Source organism: Embiotoca jacksoni, unplaced genomic scaffold, assembly GCF_022577435.1.
Source record: "Embiotoca jacksoni isolate LCO1_2020_lvr unplaced genomic scaffold, fEmbJac1.0.p SCAF_4, whole genome shotgun sequence".
In the NCBI taxonomy this organism is placed as follows: domain Eukaryota; kingdom Metazoa; phylum Chordata; class Actinopteri; family Embiotocidae; genus Embiotoca; species Embiotoca jacksoni.
In genome coordinates this window covers 22,437,019-22,456,375 of record NW_027185392.1, presented here as the reverse complement: position 1 = coordinate 22,456,375, position 19,357 = coordinate 22,437,019, and the positions used below count along the sequence as shown (strand labels likewise).

General features: G+C 42.1%; 1 protein-coding gene across 5 annotated transcripts in view; it reads left to right on the top strand.

Moving 5' to 3' along the window:
- tenm3 (teneurin transmembrane protein 3) overlaps nt 1–19,357 on the top strand; it is a 338,433-nt gene that overhangs the window by 269,497 nt on the left and 49,579 nt on the right. For all 5 annotated transcript variants that reach the window (XM_069168313.1, XM_069168317.1, XM_069168316.1 and 2 more), the window contains 3 exons: nt 2,813–2,944; nt 3,072–3,207; nt 11,461–11,604. In XM_069168313.1, coding sequence (XP_069024414.1) covers nt 2,813–2,944; nt 3,072–3,207; nt 11,461–11,604 — 412 coding nt within the window. The remainder of the gene's footprint in view (nt 1–2,812; nt 2,945–3,071; nt 3,208–11,460; nt 11,605–19,357) is intronic.

Genomic DNA, 19,357 nt, shown 5'->3' with positions numbered 1-19,357 from the left:
GTGTCCTCGATTAGAGGGCTAACATTAAGGCAGTCGAATGCAACTATTCACCTGATCTGAATGGCAGCTCTGTAGCCTGGTGCAAACCCAATTCCACTCTGGGAAAATTTGGCGTATGTCCCCCCTCCATGAGAAATTGTTTGCAGTCCTTCCATCCTACTCGGTGTAGACCTTGGGTTAATTTTTACCAATCAGCTTGTGGGGAAGCCACTGCTGCAACTACCTACTGTGTCCACCAAAGAGTTTTTTCCTGAGTACAGCATATTTTTAAAAGCCTGACGAGGTGCTGAGTGTTTATTCTGCACTCTACACTAAACGCTGATGATTATTTTCTGGTCAGCTAGAGTTGGAAAAATATTAACGCTGCGCTCGTCACTGTCACCAGCTGTCCAATCACAGTGAAGAAGGGGCGGGACAAACGCTGTGAACCACCGACGCCAGTCGCTGATTGCTCCCCCCTTCAGAGTGGCCGTGCAGACACTAGTACGAGCCGAGTTTCCAGACTGTATTCACAGCCAAGAAAACTGAAGCTGTGAGCGGCAGTCGGCGCAGGCAGGCTAGCAAGCTCTGGGCTCGGGGCGGGAAACCAGACCACCTGGAAAAAAAGTCAACACAAGCAAAGTTAGAAGATGCAATCTCCACGGAGAACAAATCCAGGACGAGCCCGAAAGTAGCTTGAAGCAGTGGTGCCACTAGTGACACACTGTAATCCTTTGCTATTAATTTATATTGTGTAAATTCCTCTGGATCACAGGGCTAAGCAGTTGTTCTTCCTATAATTGCCCATTAGTAAAATAGACAGTATATCATCAGTTAATCACTAAAAACTCTGACTGGGCAGAATACACAAGCAAACACAGGTTGTAAACAAACCCCCAATTTGGACAAACTTCATTGAAATAGAAGAAAAAGGCAAACATACATTTTATTTTTACTGTAATTGCCAAGTAAACACACACCGACTGTCTGGTTCAGCTTTGACCTCTTGTGCTGCCATATTTGTGCATGCAAACAGTTTTCCTGTGATTTGACAGATGCCAACATCATGAATGCGGCCCTTGAAATAAAGTGACTGAGAATCATCTGAGCAAGCCGATCATGTGACTGCTCACGCAGAGTATAGTACGGATATCATAAGTGAACAAAACGATGGCCCAAACCATAAACAAACACGACCCACTTTTTAAATAAATGATTAACGTTTCAATAAGTTTCGGTCCTCCATAGAGTCATCGTCTTCGGCGAAGCTTGGAGAAGACATTTGAATGTTGTGTTGTCTCCGTGACTTTGCCAGTCTGCTGTAGTTTCTCCCCCCTCCTCCACCTCTGTTCCCCTCCCACTGCTGACACCTCTGGTTCCACATCTGGAGTAATGTCGAGGCATGTTGTGTGTCCTCTGCTTCATGTGGCTGTCTACTGACAGAGCAGTGATCTTGTCTGCCTCACCTCCTTCAGGTTCAATCCAAGGGCATATACAAAATCACAAATATATATAAAGATAAAAAAAACAAAACAGATGTGACTTCCTGTTTGGATAATGTGTATATTTAAGCACACGTATACATCCACCTGCACAGGAATTAATGTGCAAAGTGAAACTAAAATATGCTCTATGAAATCAAAACGTCGAGAGGGTGTCGATATGCTGTGTGCAGCTGATCTAAACCAGCAGTCCTTCATCATGTCCTTAACCTGAAAGTGCAGCTCATGAAATACGGCCTGTATTCGAACATGCATTCAAAGAGGTATGCCGGATGATGTGGATATGAATACAGACCCCTCAGGTCAGCAGATTTTACTTGGGAGTGGAGCCAGATTCCGTTACCGACCGGTTTATCATGTATTCACACAGGAGTGACAGAACCCAGCTGTTTATTATTTGATGCTTTATATTGCTGGACATAGAAGTGAATTTAATACTTTCTAGTAACACGTATTTGGTCCCTTTCAATTTATTTGTGTGCACAGATAAAAGTAGGATATCAACAGCAGACGACACCTTGAGTCTGCTTCCCCTCCTCACTGACACCGAGTGCTGCTTGAGGGGGATTATTGGGATTCTCTTTGTAAATTGTAGAGTCTTGTAAGGATTTGGTGCTATATGAATACAATTTAATTTAAAATGTAAAATTCAGTATGTGGACCACCAACAAATGCAGTGATTTGGAAACCAGCGGCAACCAACAGTGATGTCACCCGTCAGTTTGTGAACGGCCGTCATGAAGCCTCGAGCTCGAATTGGTTTGGAGACAGAAGTGACTATATTTGGACGAGCTGGGGGAGGAGCGAGCGGTGGATCAGACTGATCTGATTGGAAACCTGACGATACTATGTCCCGCCCACCGATAGCGGTAATCTGACAGCACCTCAGGCCTGTCAATCAAACAGACACACCCCCAAAAACACGCTTTTTGAAGCTTATTTTTGAAATTACTGGCAGGATTATTTTCAGATAGACCTCCAGTAAACAAATAAAATGGAGTGACTTCAGCTAACACCACCGAAATAACTAATGGAGAAATGTTATTGACTCAGAATTTTATGAGAAGTTGAATGGGAGTCTATGGAGTTGGAGGCTTTTTGGAGCCAACCTCTGGTGGCACCCGGTGGTATTGCAGCTTAAGGCACTATAGCATCGGCCTAATTTTTCAGACCCAGAGGCTACGTTCACGTTTACAGTCCCTGGTTGGAAACTAGCCACAGTCTCAAACATGCACACCTTGATTGCTTGTTTTTCTGCCATCGAAGTATTCACAGAATCGTGATGATAAAATCATGTCAGTTGCTGATGTGTTTTCTTTTTCTCTCTGCAGGTTTTACAAGAAGAAACGTCCATACCTGGCAGTGATCTGAACCTGATATACCTGAGCTCCAGAGCTGCAGGATACAAACCAATCCTCAAAGTCACCATGACACAGTCATCAATACCTTTCAATCTGATGAAGGTAAGATATGTTGTATATAATGTCATTTCAGAGCCACTATAGTATGATACATTGAACAGCAGCAGTAGTTCTCCATATCAGTGGTACCCTGTCCTGGACTTTAGTGATCTTTGTGTCTTTGGTCCAGGTTCACCTGATGGTGGCAGTGGTAGGCCGTCTCTTCCAGAAATGGTTCCCTGCCCAACCAAATCTTTCCTACACCTTCATCTGGGACAAGACGGACGCCTACGGCCAACGTGTCTACGGACTGTCAGAGGCAGTCGGTGAGTTTGCTTCCATGGAAAATAAACTTTTAGGCACTTTGTTAACAATGCTGTGAAGTGAAGATGCTTTCAAAAAACATAATGAAATTAATAGTATTTATTAAGTTAACGCAACACAAAGTGCAGCAATCAGTATTTGCCTTTCAGGCAGTTTTCCACGGCACACACATGTAAATTGTTTAAAGGTAGAGACTTGCCTTTTGTCTCTTCATGTGACCCACGACTGACTTCATGATGGGAGATCAGGGCTCTGTTGGGTTCAGACTGTCTGTTGCTGGACTCCTTTGTCTTGTCTGAAGATAATTCTTCATGGCTCTAGTTGGATGTTGAATGAATTTGAGACTATCAGACACCTCCGTTTTGTTACTGCAGGATAAATCTGTGTCATTTTCAGGATTGAGGTCAACAATTTATTTGACCAAATCCACAACTGCACTTTCCAGATTCCACAAACCTGCAATGAACCTCCACCATGGTTCACGGGTGTCACTATTTGCAAAATGTGATATTTCTTTGATGCACATTGATGTTGAAGGTTCAAAACGTGTCATGATACTGTCGATTTTAAAAAGTGACCCGGTTCAACCTATCTGACACTGGAGCATTGTTCCAAAGTTGAGGAGCAACAACAAAAGGAGGATCAACCAGCAGCCGGAGGTTCATCCTCTGGGGACCTGAAGATCTGCTAAAAAAAAACACATTGAAATTCAGAGGTGGCTTCATCTTGTAATGCTTTGTATGTGAAGAGAAAAAAGTGTCATCAATCCTGAAGATGCCAAGATCAGTATCTGGAATGTGTGATCTGCTTTTGTGAAAAGTTTCACAGTGGAAAAAATAACAGCTTCACTTTTCCAACACAGACAGGAAATGCAATAATAACTTTCCTTCATGACTTTACACTTAACCACCTGTGTTGCTGTTTTATATGAAATAATGGGGGCAGAGGCCTGGAGGTTAAGTGGGGTTGTGACCAGGAGGTTTTGAATCCCTTGACTTCCCATAATAACATGACTTAAGACAGTAAATGAGTAGCACTCTCCGCTTCATAAAAAAGCTGATCAAGATGCAGCAGGTCAGTGACCAACAGCACGGTGGATGGCTGTTGTTGAACTGTCATATCTGCATGTGATGAAAGCTCGGCTGCACATGTTTCCGCAAAGACCACATGGTGACATCCTCACGTATTGCCTTTTTGTATCGAAATCAGAAATTTTCAAAAACTATATGTACAGTATAGAGCTCTGATCTGCCCTCGAGTTGATACTCATTTAGCCCTTTAGGTAGACAGCTGCATGTGTGTGTGTGTGTGTGTGTGTGTAAAAAGCACAAAGCTTATAGTTGTGTATTTTTGAATACGAGAGTTGATGTCCTTCCTGACTGAAGGTGAAATCGAGACAAACATAGGTGGTGTTACTTGCATTTCTACATCCATGTAATTACAGAAGTTCAACAGAAAGGCTCTGACAGTGAAATGGCTTGGACATTATGGGCACGCTAACCCCTTTGACACCTTTATGAGGGACAAGTCCAGCAAACGTCCTGCTCAGTTATTTATTGCTTATAGAGACCTGGGCTTAACGGGTTGAACATAAAAATGATTTACTCCTCTATTTTGTAACACTTCTGAAATTGGTGCCCATATGTTATAATAAAGTCATGGAAGTAAGCACACGGATATTTGGAGTGCCTGTTTGGCAACTGTTAAAGTCAGAGCTGAGACCTGCCAGCTGAGGTTAAATTCATCAGGGTGACACCACAGCTACAGTGCATCCGGAAAGTATTCACAGCGCTTCACTTTTTCCACATTTTGTTGTTACAGCCTTATTCCAAAATGGATTAAATAAAAAAAATTCCTCAAAATTCTACACACAATACTATGGGACACAATAGTCCCATAGTGACAAAGTGAAAAAAAGGTTGTTTAAATTTTTTGCAAATCTGTTAAAAGTAAAGAACAAAAATATAACACGTACAGTGGGTACGGAAAGTATTCAGACCCCTTTACATGTTTCACTCTTTGTTTCATTGCAGCCATTTGCTAAAATCAAAAAAGTTCATTTTATTTCTCATTAATGTACACTCAGCACTCCATGTTGACAGAAAAAAACAGAAATGTAGAAATTTGTGCAAATTTATTAAAAAAGAAAAACTGAAATATCACATGGTCATAAGCATTCAGACCCTTTGCTCAGTATTGAGTAGAAGCACCCTTTTGAGCTAGTACAGCCATGAGTCTTCTTGGGAATGATGCAACAAGCTTTTCACACCTGGATTTGGGGATCCTCTGCCATTCTTCCTTGCAGATCCTCTCCAGTTCCGTCAGGTTGGATGGTGAACGTTGGTGGACAGCCATTTTCAGGTCTCTCCAGAGATGCTCAATTGGGTTTAGGTCAGGGCTCTGGCTGGGCCAGTCAAGAATGGTCACAGAGTTGCTCCGAAGCCACTCCTTTGTTATTTTAGCTGTGTGCTTAGGGTCATTGTCTTGTTGGAAGGTGAACCTTCGGCCCAGTCTGAGGTCCAGAGCACTCTGGAAGAGGTTTTCTTCCAGGATATCTCTGTACTTGGCCACATTCATCTTTCCTTCAATTGCAACCAGTCGTCCTGTCCCTGCAGCTGAAAAACACCCCCATAGCATGGTGCTGCCACCACCATGTTTCACTGTTGGGATTGTATTGGGCAGGTGATGAGCAGTGCCTGGTTTTCTCCACACATACCGCTTAGAATTAATGCAAAAAAGTTCAATCTTGGTCTCATCAGACCAGAGAATCTTATTTCTCATAGTCTGGGAGTCCTTCATGTGTTTTTTGGCAAAATCTATGCAGGCTTTCATATGTCTTGCACTGAGGAGAGGCTTCCGTCGGCCACTCTGCCATAAAGCCCCGACTGGTGGAGGGCTGCAGTGATAGTTGACTTGTGGAACTTTCTCCCATCTCCCTACTGCATCTCTGGAGCTCAGCCACAGTGATCTTTGGGTTCTTCTTTACCTCTCTCACCAAGGCTCTTCTCCCACGATTGCTCAGTTTGGCTGGACGGCCAGGTCTAGGAAGAGTTCTGGTCGTCCCAAACTTCTTCCATTTAAGGATTATGGAGGCCATAGTGCTCTTAGGAACCTTGAGTGCTGCAGAAATTATTTTGTAACCTTGGCCAGATCGGTGCCTTGCCACAATTCTGTCTCTGAGCTCCTTGGACAGTTCCTTCGACCTCATGATTCTCATTTGCTCTGACATGCACTGTGAGCTGTAAGGTCTTATATAGACAGGTGTGTGCCTTTCCTAATCAAGTCCAATCAGTTTAATTAAACACAGCTGGACTCCAATGAAGGAGTAGAACCATCTCAAGGAGGATCAGAAGAAATGGACAGCATGAGTTAAATATGAGTGTCACAGCAAAGGGTCTGAATACTTATGACCATGTGATATTTCAGTTTTTCTTTTTTAATAAATTTGCACAAATTTCTACATTTCTGTTTTTTTCTGTCAAGATGGGGTGCTGAGTGTACATTAATGAGAAATAAAATGAACTTTTTTGATTTTAGCAAATGGCTGCAATGAAACAGAGTGAAAAATTTAAAGGGGTCTAAATACTTTCCGTACCCACTGTACAATACTTTGTTGAAGCACCTTTGGCAGCAATTACAGCCTCAAATCTTTTTGAGTATGATGTTACAAGCTTGGCACACCTATTTTTGGGCAGTTTCTCCCATTCTTGGTTGGATGGGGAGCGTCGGTGCACAGCCATTTTCAGATCTCTCCAGAGATGTTCAATCGGATTCAAGTCTGGGCTCTGGCTGGGCCACTCAAGGACATTCACAGAGTTGTCCCGAAGCCACTCTGTGACATGCATCTTTGCCGTCACTGTCCCCGTCTGCAGTGTCGGACAACCTTGCGTCACCGCTGAGCACAGCACACATATCACATGACCCTGTCTGCCATGAACGCACCCCCGCACACTGCCCCATTAACTTATGAAACCCGGGCCAATCTGTTCCCAAGATTAGAGGGTGCGTAAGGCGGACCGCGAGGTGGCCCTCCACCAAAGTGATGGCGGTACCCAGCGACGTGGGACGGTGGCAGCGGACCCATGCTGATGTCTCGACCGGCAGCCCCTCCACAAACTGTTCCATCACCACCTTCTCCAGCAAGGCCTGCTCCCCCGCCGAGCTCCCCAGCTGCAACCACCTAGCGGGGGCATCCCTTAGCTGCTGGGCATGAGCAAAGGGCCGGTCGTTGGGCCCCAACCTGGCTTTACGGAACCGCCTTCTGTGTTCCTCCGGGGAGAGGCCAATCCGGTGGCTTTTCTCACATCGGCGTAGACCTGTCTGGCTGCAGGGGGCAGCCCCAGGGCCATCGTCTGTGTCTCCCCAGCCAGGAGAGGCAAGAGCCGAACTGCCCACTCCACTGCAGGCCAACCACACGCCCCCGCTATTGCCTCAAATGTCCCTAAAAAGGACTGCACGTCATCTGCTGCCGCCATTTTGTGCAGAACCACTCCTGTTAATGTAGGGGGGGCCGCCACCGGCAGAGCTGCCGCCGACAGTGCGGTGAGCTGTTCAAGCGCGTGGGCCTGCTACTCTGCCTGGCCCCGCAGTGCCCCCAGGAACAGCCTGTTGGCCTCCGCCTGGCTCCTCTGCATGGCCGCAATATCCTCCACCATCTGTCCCAGGGCGTTGATCGGCTGTGCCGGCGTGCCCCTCCGCTGTCCGTCCATCTCCTCGCCAAGCCCCACAATGGGCGCCAGTGTGACATGCGTCTTTGCCGTCACTGTGGCTTCTATTGGCACGAACAAACCACAACCAGTCAAAGTCCAGTTTCGACGAGTTTATTGACAAGCAAAATAACTCAGTTGATTGTGTGCTCTCCTGCCCAGCCTCCGAGCACATGTCCAACGTCCTTTCTGCAGCCAACCTGCGGCCCGGTGTCCTCCATGAGTCCTGTCTTTTTCTGGTGTCCTCCCAGGTGCTTTTATGTGGAGAGAGATGATCAGTGATTCCCTGAAGCTGTGCTAATTAAGCCTCTTCCAGGCACCGTTCCCTGAGCCTCTCACCCAATCAGTCCCACCTGCAGCTGAGCCCAAACCATGCCCCACTACCACACACTCCTTTGTTATCTTGGCTGTGTGCTTAGGGTCGTTGTCCTGTTGGAAGATGAACCTTCGCCTCAGTCTGAGGTCCAGAGCGCTCTGGAGCAGGTTTTCATCAAGGATGTCTCTGTACATTGCTGCATTCATCTTTCCCTCCATCCTGACTAGTCTCCCAGTTCCTGCCGCTGAAAAACATCCCCACAGTATGATGCTGCCACCACCATGCTTCACTGTAGGGATGGTATTGGCCAGGTGATGAGCGGTGCCTGGTTTCCTCCAGACATGACGCTTGGCATTCAAGCCAAAGAGTTCAATCTTTATTTAATCAGACCAGAGAATTTAGTTTCTCATGGTCTGACAGTCCTTCAGGTGCCTTTTGGTAAACTCCAGGTGGGCTGTCATGTGCCTTTTACTGAGGAGTGTCTTCCGTCTGGCCACTCTACCATACAGGCCTGCTTGGTGGAGTGCTGCAGAGATGGTTGTACTTCTGGAAGGTTCTCCTCTCTTCACAGAGCAACGCTGGAGCTCTGTCCATCTGGTTCTTGGTCACCTCCCTGACTAAGGCCCTTCTCTCCCGATCGCTCAGTTTGGCCGGGTGGCCAACTCTAGGAAGAGTCCTGGTGGTTCCATGCTTCTTTCCATTCCAGTCCCTCATTGGGACCTTCAATGCTGCAGAAATTTTTCTCTAACCTTCCCTAGATCTGTGCCTTGATACAATCCTGTCTCGGAGGTCTACAGACAATTCCTTGGACTTCATGGCTTGGTTTGTGCTCTGACATGCACTGTCAACTGTGGGACCTTATATAGACAGGTGTGTGCCTTTCCAAATCATGTCCAATCAACTGAATTTACCACAGGTGGACTCCAATCAAGTTGTAGAAACATCTCAAGGATGATCAGTGGAAACAGGATGCACCTCAGCTCAATTTTGAGTGTCATGGCAAAGGCTGTGAATACTTATGTACATGTGATTCTTTCGTTTTTTATTTTTAATATATTTGCAAAAATAAAAAAATAAAAATCACGTTATGATTATGGGCTATTGTGTGTAGAATTTTGAGGGGAAAAAAAAATAATTTAATCCATTTTGGAATAAGGCTGTAACATAACAAAATGTGGAAAAAGTTAAGCGCTGTGGATACTTTCCGGATGCACTGTATATCTGTTGTGTATTTCTAATATCTTTGTATCCATTCCTTTTGTGTCACAAATCTGAATGCATGATCTTTTTTTCTCATTGTACTGCAGAGAAAATCAAATCATTCACGCATGTTTGCAGCTTGATCAAAAAGTTTCCAAGTTACTTTGTTGACATTTTCTTTGAATCAGAGTTCTCAGCTGTGTGCAAAAGATATCACGTACTTCCAATCGGTGGAGACAGCCAGCCGTTTACCTGACTCTGCTTCTGTCAGAGGTTTTATGTTAAACACTGTCATACTCGTGGAGGGAATTGTTTAGTTTCTCCAACCTAACATAATAAGGCCTCACTATGTAAAGCACCTTGAGATGATCTTATGTGAATACATTGAACTGAATTGAATGCCACAAAGTCACACAGTTCCATTTAAAGAATTTTACGTTAGCATGCATTGTGTCTTCTTTTAAGGTAAAATGCAAAACCAAAGTAGTGCAGGCTGGTTGACAAATGAGGTCATGGAAATGGTCTGCATAAAGGAAGTACATGGATTTAGTCTGCTGCTGATCACAGTTTAAACCCTCCCTTCCTAGGACAATTTTAGACTTTCAATTCAGGACATTGTTGGTTAGTGGCAATCTTCAAAACTATAATTTATCATGGAAAATGTATTAATTTTCCTTTTTCTTGGCAGAAGACGCAGGATGTCTGACCACAGTTTTTTTGGCTTGAAGGACCGTCACTCAGTAATGATGAGACAATGTTATACAAACTGCAAACCTCTGGGTTGGAGTTTGGAGGCAGCTCCGGTGAATGTTCGTACAGGCCCAGACAGTGATTAATAACAGATACAGCAGGATAGATGATTTATGCCAAGAGTGGCACAGAAGCGTGTCTGCTGTCTGCGGTCTTTGGCAGTGAACAGCCAAACAAGTCACGCATTACGTCACGTTAACTCAAACAAACCTTGGGCATTACAGCCGTGCACCGGGAGACACTGACAAACAACCCCACTGTCGGAGGGATGATGGGAACCCTGTGTGTCTGCCCATGTAGGTATAAGTGAAATAAAGAAATACATAGAGGGACGTTGAGGGAGTTTGTTCAAACAGATGTCAGGACTGATCAGCAGATGTTTCTACTTCAGATAGATTCATTCAGGTTGAGTCAAATTAAACCATAAAGCGACTATAATCAACATTTTCATCACAACAGGTAATTACTACATCATCCAAATCTGCAGTCACTTTCTGCTCATAGCTGTCCAACTACCACTTCACTGTTTTTAGTTCACTGTCATCACTTTTATAGTGTAGCTTTCAGTCAATTACATGTTTAAATAGGATTTGTTTGTTTTTTTATGTTGACAACCTGAGAATGTATCCTGTGTTTACCTTTGACCTTTTTAACTAAAACTGATTCAGCCTTATTATCTTATCTTTAAAATATCATATTTTCCAGTTGACAATTGATAACCAATGCACCGATTATGATGTTGTTATAGCGCTTAAAAGGCCATACCATTTCTACTGGTACCTCATAATTTACTGTACCTAGAAAATGCAAATAGCTTTCCTTTATTTTTAACTTCATCTTCCTTTAGACAAAAACAGCTACTGTGGCTGCCAGTTCACACAATTGAAATGGCAGAAATGGACTGTGTGTGTGTGTGTGTGTGTGTGTGTGTGTGTGTGTGTGTGTGTGTGTGTGTGTGTGTGTGTGTGTGTGCACTGATTTGGCAAATGTCCCATCCATGATGTTATAGCGTTGAACCTTACGGAGACAGGCCTGATATGAAGTGGAGGGAAGAAAGTGGGAGCGTGTTTGTGTTTGGCCGGAGAACCAAAGCTCTCCGCAAACCCTCAGCAGGAGTCAGTGGATGTTACAAAAGTAGACAGATGGAGGTTAAATCTGCGCTGCGCTGTGATTCAGACTGTGTTTGCTTTTGTTCTGAATCCCACTAACTTTCCCGTTTGGTTTGGTTTGAACAGAAAATGGGAAGAGTTTGAATGACAGTCCCTGCTCTGTGTGTTTAACAGTGTCCGTGGGGTTTGAGTATGAGTCCTGCTTGGACCTCATCCTGTGGGAGAAGAGGACGGCCATTTTGCAAGGCTACGAGCTCGATGCTTCCAACATGGGAGGATGGGCGCTGGATAAACATCACATCCTGGACGTGCAGAACGGTAGGTGCCAAAACATGACGACACCATGTGCAGTGTAAAATACGCAGGAGTTGTTACAGTAATCCCACATAATGGCCACACATTTTTTATTTTTTTATTTACCTAAAACAAATAATTTGTTTCAAAGTTGTGACAGTAAAAGTTTGGAGTTTCACTTTCCACAGAAATTTGAAGACGCACAGATTATTGTCTCCCTTTGTCCACGTCATTAACTGGTTAATTATATGTCCGAGAATTATAGGACAATGCTAATACTACGCTAATCTCGGCAGTTGTCAGAACCATTGTTGTCATGCAGCCTTTAATCACCGGAGCGGAACAAAAGAATTTAGGAGTGTATGTATGTGTGTGTGTGTGTGTGTGTGTGTGTGTGTGTGTGTGTGTGTGTGTGTGTGTGTGTGTTCCTTGTTGGCCTCTTGGATTCGTTCCAGCTGCCCAGTGGTATTTCTACCGGCCTTTCATCTCTCTTTCTCTTTCTCTTTCTCTCTCTCTCTCTCTCTCTCTCTCTCTCACACACACACACACACACACACACACACACACACACACACACACAGTTTTGCTTTGTCATGTCACAGACAGTAATTTCATACTTACATCACTCCTCTCTGCCTCCTGCTCCATCATCTCTCGGCTACATATTACCTTCTTGTACTCTCCCTCTTTCTTTGCATTTGTAATCACCAAAAGTTTCTGTTTTGCTTTTTCTCATCATGACCTGACCTGCAGTAAAATGTAATTGCACTTCCTGAATAACCCTTCCAAGGTTGTGGCATGTTGTTGTATGAATATTCCAACCTAAAGTTAGACCGGACTAATTTTTCTCAAGTGGGGGGAAAAAATAAATCCTTTTTTGCATTTTTCTTGTTACAAACCCATTCGAAATATAGAAGCACCAAAACTGGACCAGCAACAAGAATATTCATTAAAACTTTTGGTTTAAAAGGTATCTGTGTTATCTTAAACTAATAACAATAACAATATTCAGTGCAAAATCAACAAATATCAAACTAGAGCAATCTTTTATTTTAAATAATTCATTTAGCCAAAATCTATAAAAGCAGATCAGCACATCTACAACGGGTTATTGATTACTTAAAGATGAATAAAATAAAACTTATTTTTATTTGGTTAACATAAATTAGTATATTGGTTTTATACTTCCAGCGATTGCGTTATGTTTGGAGGTGTTCACGTGGCTCTCAGGAAAGCAATGAAGGATTTTTTTTTTTTTTTTTTTTTTTTTTTTTTAAATTTAGCACAAACATGAAATTTTATCTGATTCAATTTTGGTCGTCAAAGGTCGCTGTGACCTCACAAAATATGTTTGTGGACATAACTCAAGAGTTCATGCCTAATTAGGACAAAATTTCTAATATGATAAAACAGTGTAGTAATGATGTTTTATATTAAAAAAGTCAAAGGTCGATTTCACCGTAACATCATCATGTTCCTGTCCATCATTCAGCTCCATCAGAGAGAACAGAAGGAGACACTGTGACCATATTTGGAACATAAATGCTGGTTAAACTGCACAGTATGTTAACAGTAAGGACACAACGGTCAATCATTCGAGATGGACATGTTCATCTTTGGGTATCCCTGTGTTTTTCTTCTCTTCCAGCTCAGGGTTTTCCTCCTGATCATGCACACCCCTCCTGGACACTGTCGTACCATATGACAGAAAAGGGATGAATGCATGAATCTTTAATCATTAATGTGCAGTTTGATCAAATTTTACAGCTAACTCTGCTGATAATTCCTGCTCACTGGCCTCCTAAAGAAGTTGGCTGGTTACTTGTGGTCAAGTTCGACGGTTTGTTCTGGACTGCCTTCAGTGGAGGACTTTTTTTTCAGTCAGTGGTCTGAATTGTGTTGCAAGCATTACCTAGTGAGTGTGCAGTAGAGAGTGTGAAGGCAGCACCTTCCCCTTGTTTAAGAGCAGATTATTATTATTATTATTATTATTATTATTATTATTAGTTTAATCTTATGGCCTGTGAAGGATGCATGCTGGTTCTTATGGATACCTATTTTAAAAAGTGCATCCATAAAAACAGTTCAATCCCCCCCCAACACACACACACACACACACACACACACACACACACACACACACACACACACACACACACACACACACACACACTCACTCCCCATTCCTCTCTTGCTGTCCTCTATCTGTCACCCCATCCATCACATTGGCTATTCATCCCTCTCTCCCTGCAGTCCTCTTGGGCTTTCAACACCTTGTCACCCAATTCAGTTTGTGTGTGTGTGTGTGTGTGTGTGTGTGTGTGTGTGTGTGTGTGTGTGTGTGTGTGTGTGTGTGTGTGTGTGATTTGTGATTTTCTGCCCATATGCGTACTCCTCTCGGTGGGTGTGATTTTGTGTCTTGAGGGACGCCAGTGCAGTTGCACAATGCGTGTCTGTCCCTGAGACAAAAACACACTGTATGAACATCAGAACAATGTGGTCCGTGCGTGTGTTTGAAGGAGACAGCCTGACACTCCGGCTGTGTTCTCTCTGAGCTTTTTGTCTTGTGGCTCCACTAATGATGTGGATGGGACGATGTGTTGGATTTGGAGATTGCCCGCCTGTACAGTGAGTGTTGTCTTCTAATGGTCTGCCAGCGAGGAGGTCTTCCTTTTGTGTTTTTTTATGTTTTGACAGGAAGGACCAGCTTTCTCCTGTTTACTGCATATCTCCTATTCAAATTTCACTTTTCTTTTTTTTTTTTATATTCATCTGTAGACAGAATGAGGCAGCTGGAAGGCACGCCCATCATGTAGTTCATGAAACCAGCTGCTCTGGACCACATGACAGCCATCATAAACAATGCAGTTTAGAGAACACATGATTAATGAGCAGTATATTAGCCATCTTCCTGAAAAATTAACCTTTATTACAGGAGACGGTAGTAAGGATAGCAGTATGAGGGCCCCAGTGGGTCAAGTTTGTGCAGCCTGCTGGTGTCAGTCTGGAAGGTTTCAGAATATTTTCTGGGAGCACAAAATTAACCGTGGTGACACCTGCAGACTGGGAAGTAAACCTGTTCTCACTTTTCTGTGCAGCTTTTTCTGTGCTCAAGTCATTTATGTCACATGTAAATCGAGTCAACACACAGCGCCCTCAACCTTTCATAAACTGTATGATCATTAAAGTTTAATTTGATGTACTATTGTACAGCAGTTCCCTGTTAGATTCCATTACATTAGATTACATTAAACTAGTATCCGAAATGAACTTTTTATTTATTCATATTCATTTATTTCCGACTTTCCTCAGTTGTCAACATATAATAACCAAAGAACCACGTAAACAGCAGCAGCTCTTATAAAACTGTTCTAATAAAGACGCAAATTACAATTTAGTTTTTATATTGGTACTTTATAAGCTGTGATTTTCAGTTGGATTCTTGTACATGTTCACATACTGTAGCTGCATCACATCCAAGGGAGCTCTGAATATTATTGAATATAAATGAATCAACTCGACATATTATTATTAGATTGATTGTTATTATTACATTCGAGCTTCAGTTTTTCCTTTTAGTTTTCACTTTTACTTTGAAGAAAGTAACACAATGTAACAAAGGTTGTTCCTTTATCAACAGGCCAACACAGTTCAACTACGTCTTAGTCCCTCCAAAATTTAGATTTTTTTTTTTTTTTTTTTTTTTTTTTTTTTTTGTTGCAATCAAAAATGTTTGATTTTACGGTCAATTTTCTCAAAAATCGCTATGTAATTTGCAGAGTTTTAAGAACGTTGTTTTGTGTAAAATTGTAGGAATTCGAAAAAAATTTAAGTCAAGAAAGAAAACAATCATTTCTTTTTTAGCACTACCTGATAAAGGAATAAATATGTAATCACTTCCTTTGATTATAATCATTTAATTAGAACATTTTTATGTGAAGACCATATTTCTTGCGAACCCAGTCATTTCAGGGTTTTCCGCTTGTTCCGGTTTCCTCAGGTGCATTGAGTTTGTTTTGGTGAGGAGAGGATAGGAGGTGAACTGTGCTCATTGTTAATTAAGAGATATTTTGTTAATAAAGCAAGTTTTGTTTGAAAATACTTACTCTATGCTGTAATACTTCCAGCACAGCTTCTGCTGGCAAACTTTCTTTGCGGAAAAATTCCGGAAATTTAAAAAAAATTGCACGCTCCTACAAATATTGCGGAGTATCCTTGAATTTGCGTTAATTACTGTTCAGAGCTGTCCTGCTGCTTTACAGATGATTGTCGAGCTGACAGTAAAACAGGTAAAATTTTAAAAGTACATCAATTTAAGACCAAAACACATACAGGCATAGAACAATTTAATATTTGTTGTAGTGGCACAGATAATAATAATAATAATAATAATAATAATAATAATAATAATAATAATAATAATAACAAAATAAATAGAATAAAATAAAACATCAAAGTAGGCTGGCCATCAATTAATTAGTGAAAATTTTTTTAAGTATTAGTTAAATCTATTGTGAAAGGTTTGTTCATTCATTAGTGTGATGTGAGATCATTTTCTCACAATTTCTGTTATAAGTCAAGGCTGCGGTATTTTATAAATAGTAAATAGAATGGTTTTATGGTTTGGTGTGTATTGCAGGTAATATACAAATCACATTGCAGTTCAATGTATTATTCTAAGTTTTAACTTACTTTTATTACTATCAATTGATTATTGTATATAAGGAAAATAGGAAAAAAAAAATAATGAAACAAACACATCCTGAGACATTTCACAAATAGAGTGCGCCGTAGAGGAGAATTGTGTGCAGAGGCTCATACCCACCTTTACACACACACACACACACACACACACATACACACACACACACACACACACACACACACACACACACACGCACACACACCAGGTGTTATGTGATCTGTGAATACTGTGTAGTGAGCACTGCTGAACAACTCAGAAAAGACTGGATGAAAGAGAGAGAGAAAGAGAGAGAGATGGTGTGTGAGAAAAGACTGGATGAAAGAGAGAGAGATAGAGTGTGTGTGTGTGTGTGCGTGTGCGTGTGCGTGTGCGTGCGTATGTATGTGCGTTTCAGGGGCAGAGGGTTGACGGAGTCGATCTGCTTCCTTGTGCATGTGTTGCGAGGATGTTTTCCAGTGAATTTGTATGTGTGTGTGTGTGTGTGTGTGTGTGTGTGTGTGTGTGTGTGTGTGTGTGTGTGTGTGTGTGTGAGATTCCCATTCGAGTGTGCCTGTGAGTTCTGAAACCCGGGCTTGTTTGCTTGTCTGTGTATTCACACATCCGTGTGTGTGCAGAGGGGGAGTCTGGGGGAGTATAAGGGCGTAAGCTGCCCAGCAAAGCAGTGCACTCTGTTATTCAGACACTAAGCAGCTCAGCCACAGCTGCAGTGCTTTAGTGCTTTGCTCCACAGAACTCAAGGAAGTTACTTCTTTTCCCAGACATCATATCAAAATTAGTGCATTTTAAATAACTTAATTTAAACTTAATTTGTGTCTGTTGTCCCCGAATAGTGGCATGACACTAATCCCAAATTTAAGTGCTTGTAGTTGAATTTTTGACATTTAACCTGTAATAGGCAAAAGAGCTTCAACTCTTGAAAGCCTACTTTGACTTGTTGCCAAACCAGGACCACACTCTGTTACACCCTCTTTAATTCATTCATCTCATTCAATGACCCACACAACTAACTATTTGTTTTTATTTCTAATACACTGGTATCAAAATATCCAAAATGAAAAATTCATTGTTTCTCTAATGTTGTTTTTTGTATGGAAAGGGTTGAGCAGTTACAGAGGTATGTAACCACAAAACAATAGAGGATTTATGTCGTGCTATTTAATAATAACACCAAAGCATAAACTCCATCACTAACTCGTGTTCATGGAAGAGTCATCACTCACATGAACAGATATCTGATAGATATGATCTGAACCTACATAGTGCAGTTTAATTAATCCCAACGACATGTTCCAGTGTCTGTAATAACATGCTGTGATCAATGTGTCAGATGCAGCACTGACATCCATCAGGACACACCGAGACAAGCCCTCTGTCGTCGGCAGTGAGAAAATCTTTTGGTGACTTTGAGCAGTGCTAGACAGCTTTTTTAAGGATTTTGTAAATTAAAAGGAGGAAATAAGTCTCTTGTGTAAAATGCCTGGATCACAAATAGGCCTTTTTAAGATGAGGTTTATTGACAGCAACTCTAAAAAAGCTGCAGTACTCACCCTTTTTTTTTTTAACAAAGAAGCGATGGATGAGATATCATATGGAGATGTTATTCAAGAGTAAAACATCCTTTAGCAGTGTATTTGGGATAAGTTTAATTGTTTAAATCAGAGGTTCCTAAACCTGTCAGGCCATTTTCCACTATGTACCAAACCTATCAACACGTAACATTAATTAATGCCATTGACTCGACTAAACAACAAAAACATAAGGCTGCTGTTTCAAAATCTGTTTATTGATCTGGACGGATGGATGGATAGGAGGATGTTTAAACTGATTGACATTTTTGATAGTCATTTAATTTACTAATAGGTTGATTTCGGTCTGTGCATGTGTAATGATCATTTATCTAACCAGCAACTCATGGAATGTGATGTTGTTGTTTTTTGCTAGATACTCCCATTTACACTTGTGAGACTGAAATGGAAAAATCTCTGTTTAATAAACAGATCAGACTTTTACGAAGAGGAAAATAAAAGAATATCCCCACAGCTGTGATGGAGCTCAATGCTCTACCTCGACCTAAAGACAGATGCTGTGGAACAACAGTTGATTTGTATTGGAGGAGGTTGCACTGCTGTCATTTGCCGTTCGACCCTGATCGATTCTGATCTCTGTGTCAGGGATCATTGATAATTTATAAGTCATTAATGAAGTCACCGCTGTTGTGCTTAGAGATGCTGGCATGATTCCTGCTGCCGTTTGAGTCTGCAGGTATTTAATAAAGTCTGAGAAAAGATTCCTTCAAGCAGCTCGAGGCAACAAACTAAACTCCAGCTCTCGCTAATATCTCCTCAAAACTCAGTTGACGTTCATTGACTGGTGAATCTCATCAACGAACCTGTCACACACTCTCTGTTTTTATGGATATTTCAGTTTGTAATAGATGTGGAATGTGTGTGTGTGTGTGTGTGTGTGTGTGTGTGTGTGTGTGTGTGTGTGCGTGCGTGCGTGCGCCTCCAGCGACTTAAGGCATTCACACTGTGCCGTGTGCGCTCTCTGTGACATTAAGATAATGTTGTTGCTGAAATGTGTGAAAACCTTGACGTTCAAAGTTTGTCCTGTGTGCAAACAAAAAATCTGAACAATTTCAACACACATTGTAAGTGTGTCATATGTAACTCTTTCTTTTCTTTGAGATGACCTCTTTATTTGGCATGGCATTAGTTTGGGCAGCTTGAGAGCGTGAGACAGACTGAAAATGAAAAGCGTGAAAGCTGGCCGGTATTTACAGAACAAAATCACTGAAGTGAAAAGTTCTGTCACAAAATTATAATGTTACATCTCCTTGGGCATTTTTAAATAGGAAATCCTGCAGCTTTCTTAGCGTGTATACAGTGCATTCCTGCATAACAAGCAGTAGAGTTCACCACGGCTTGCAGCGGGGCCCTACCTGGAACACACACCACGGTTTGGGAATCACTGGTTCGATGAAGCAGTTGGTAACGTTAGCTCGGAGAGATCTGTGGGAGAGAAGTGGTCTAAATCTAAATCTAAAAGCTAACGCACTTGACGATACATCTG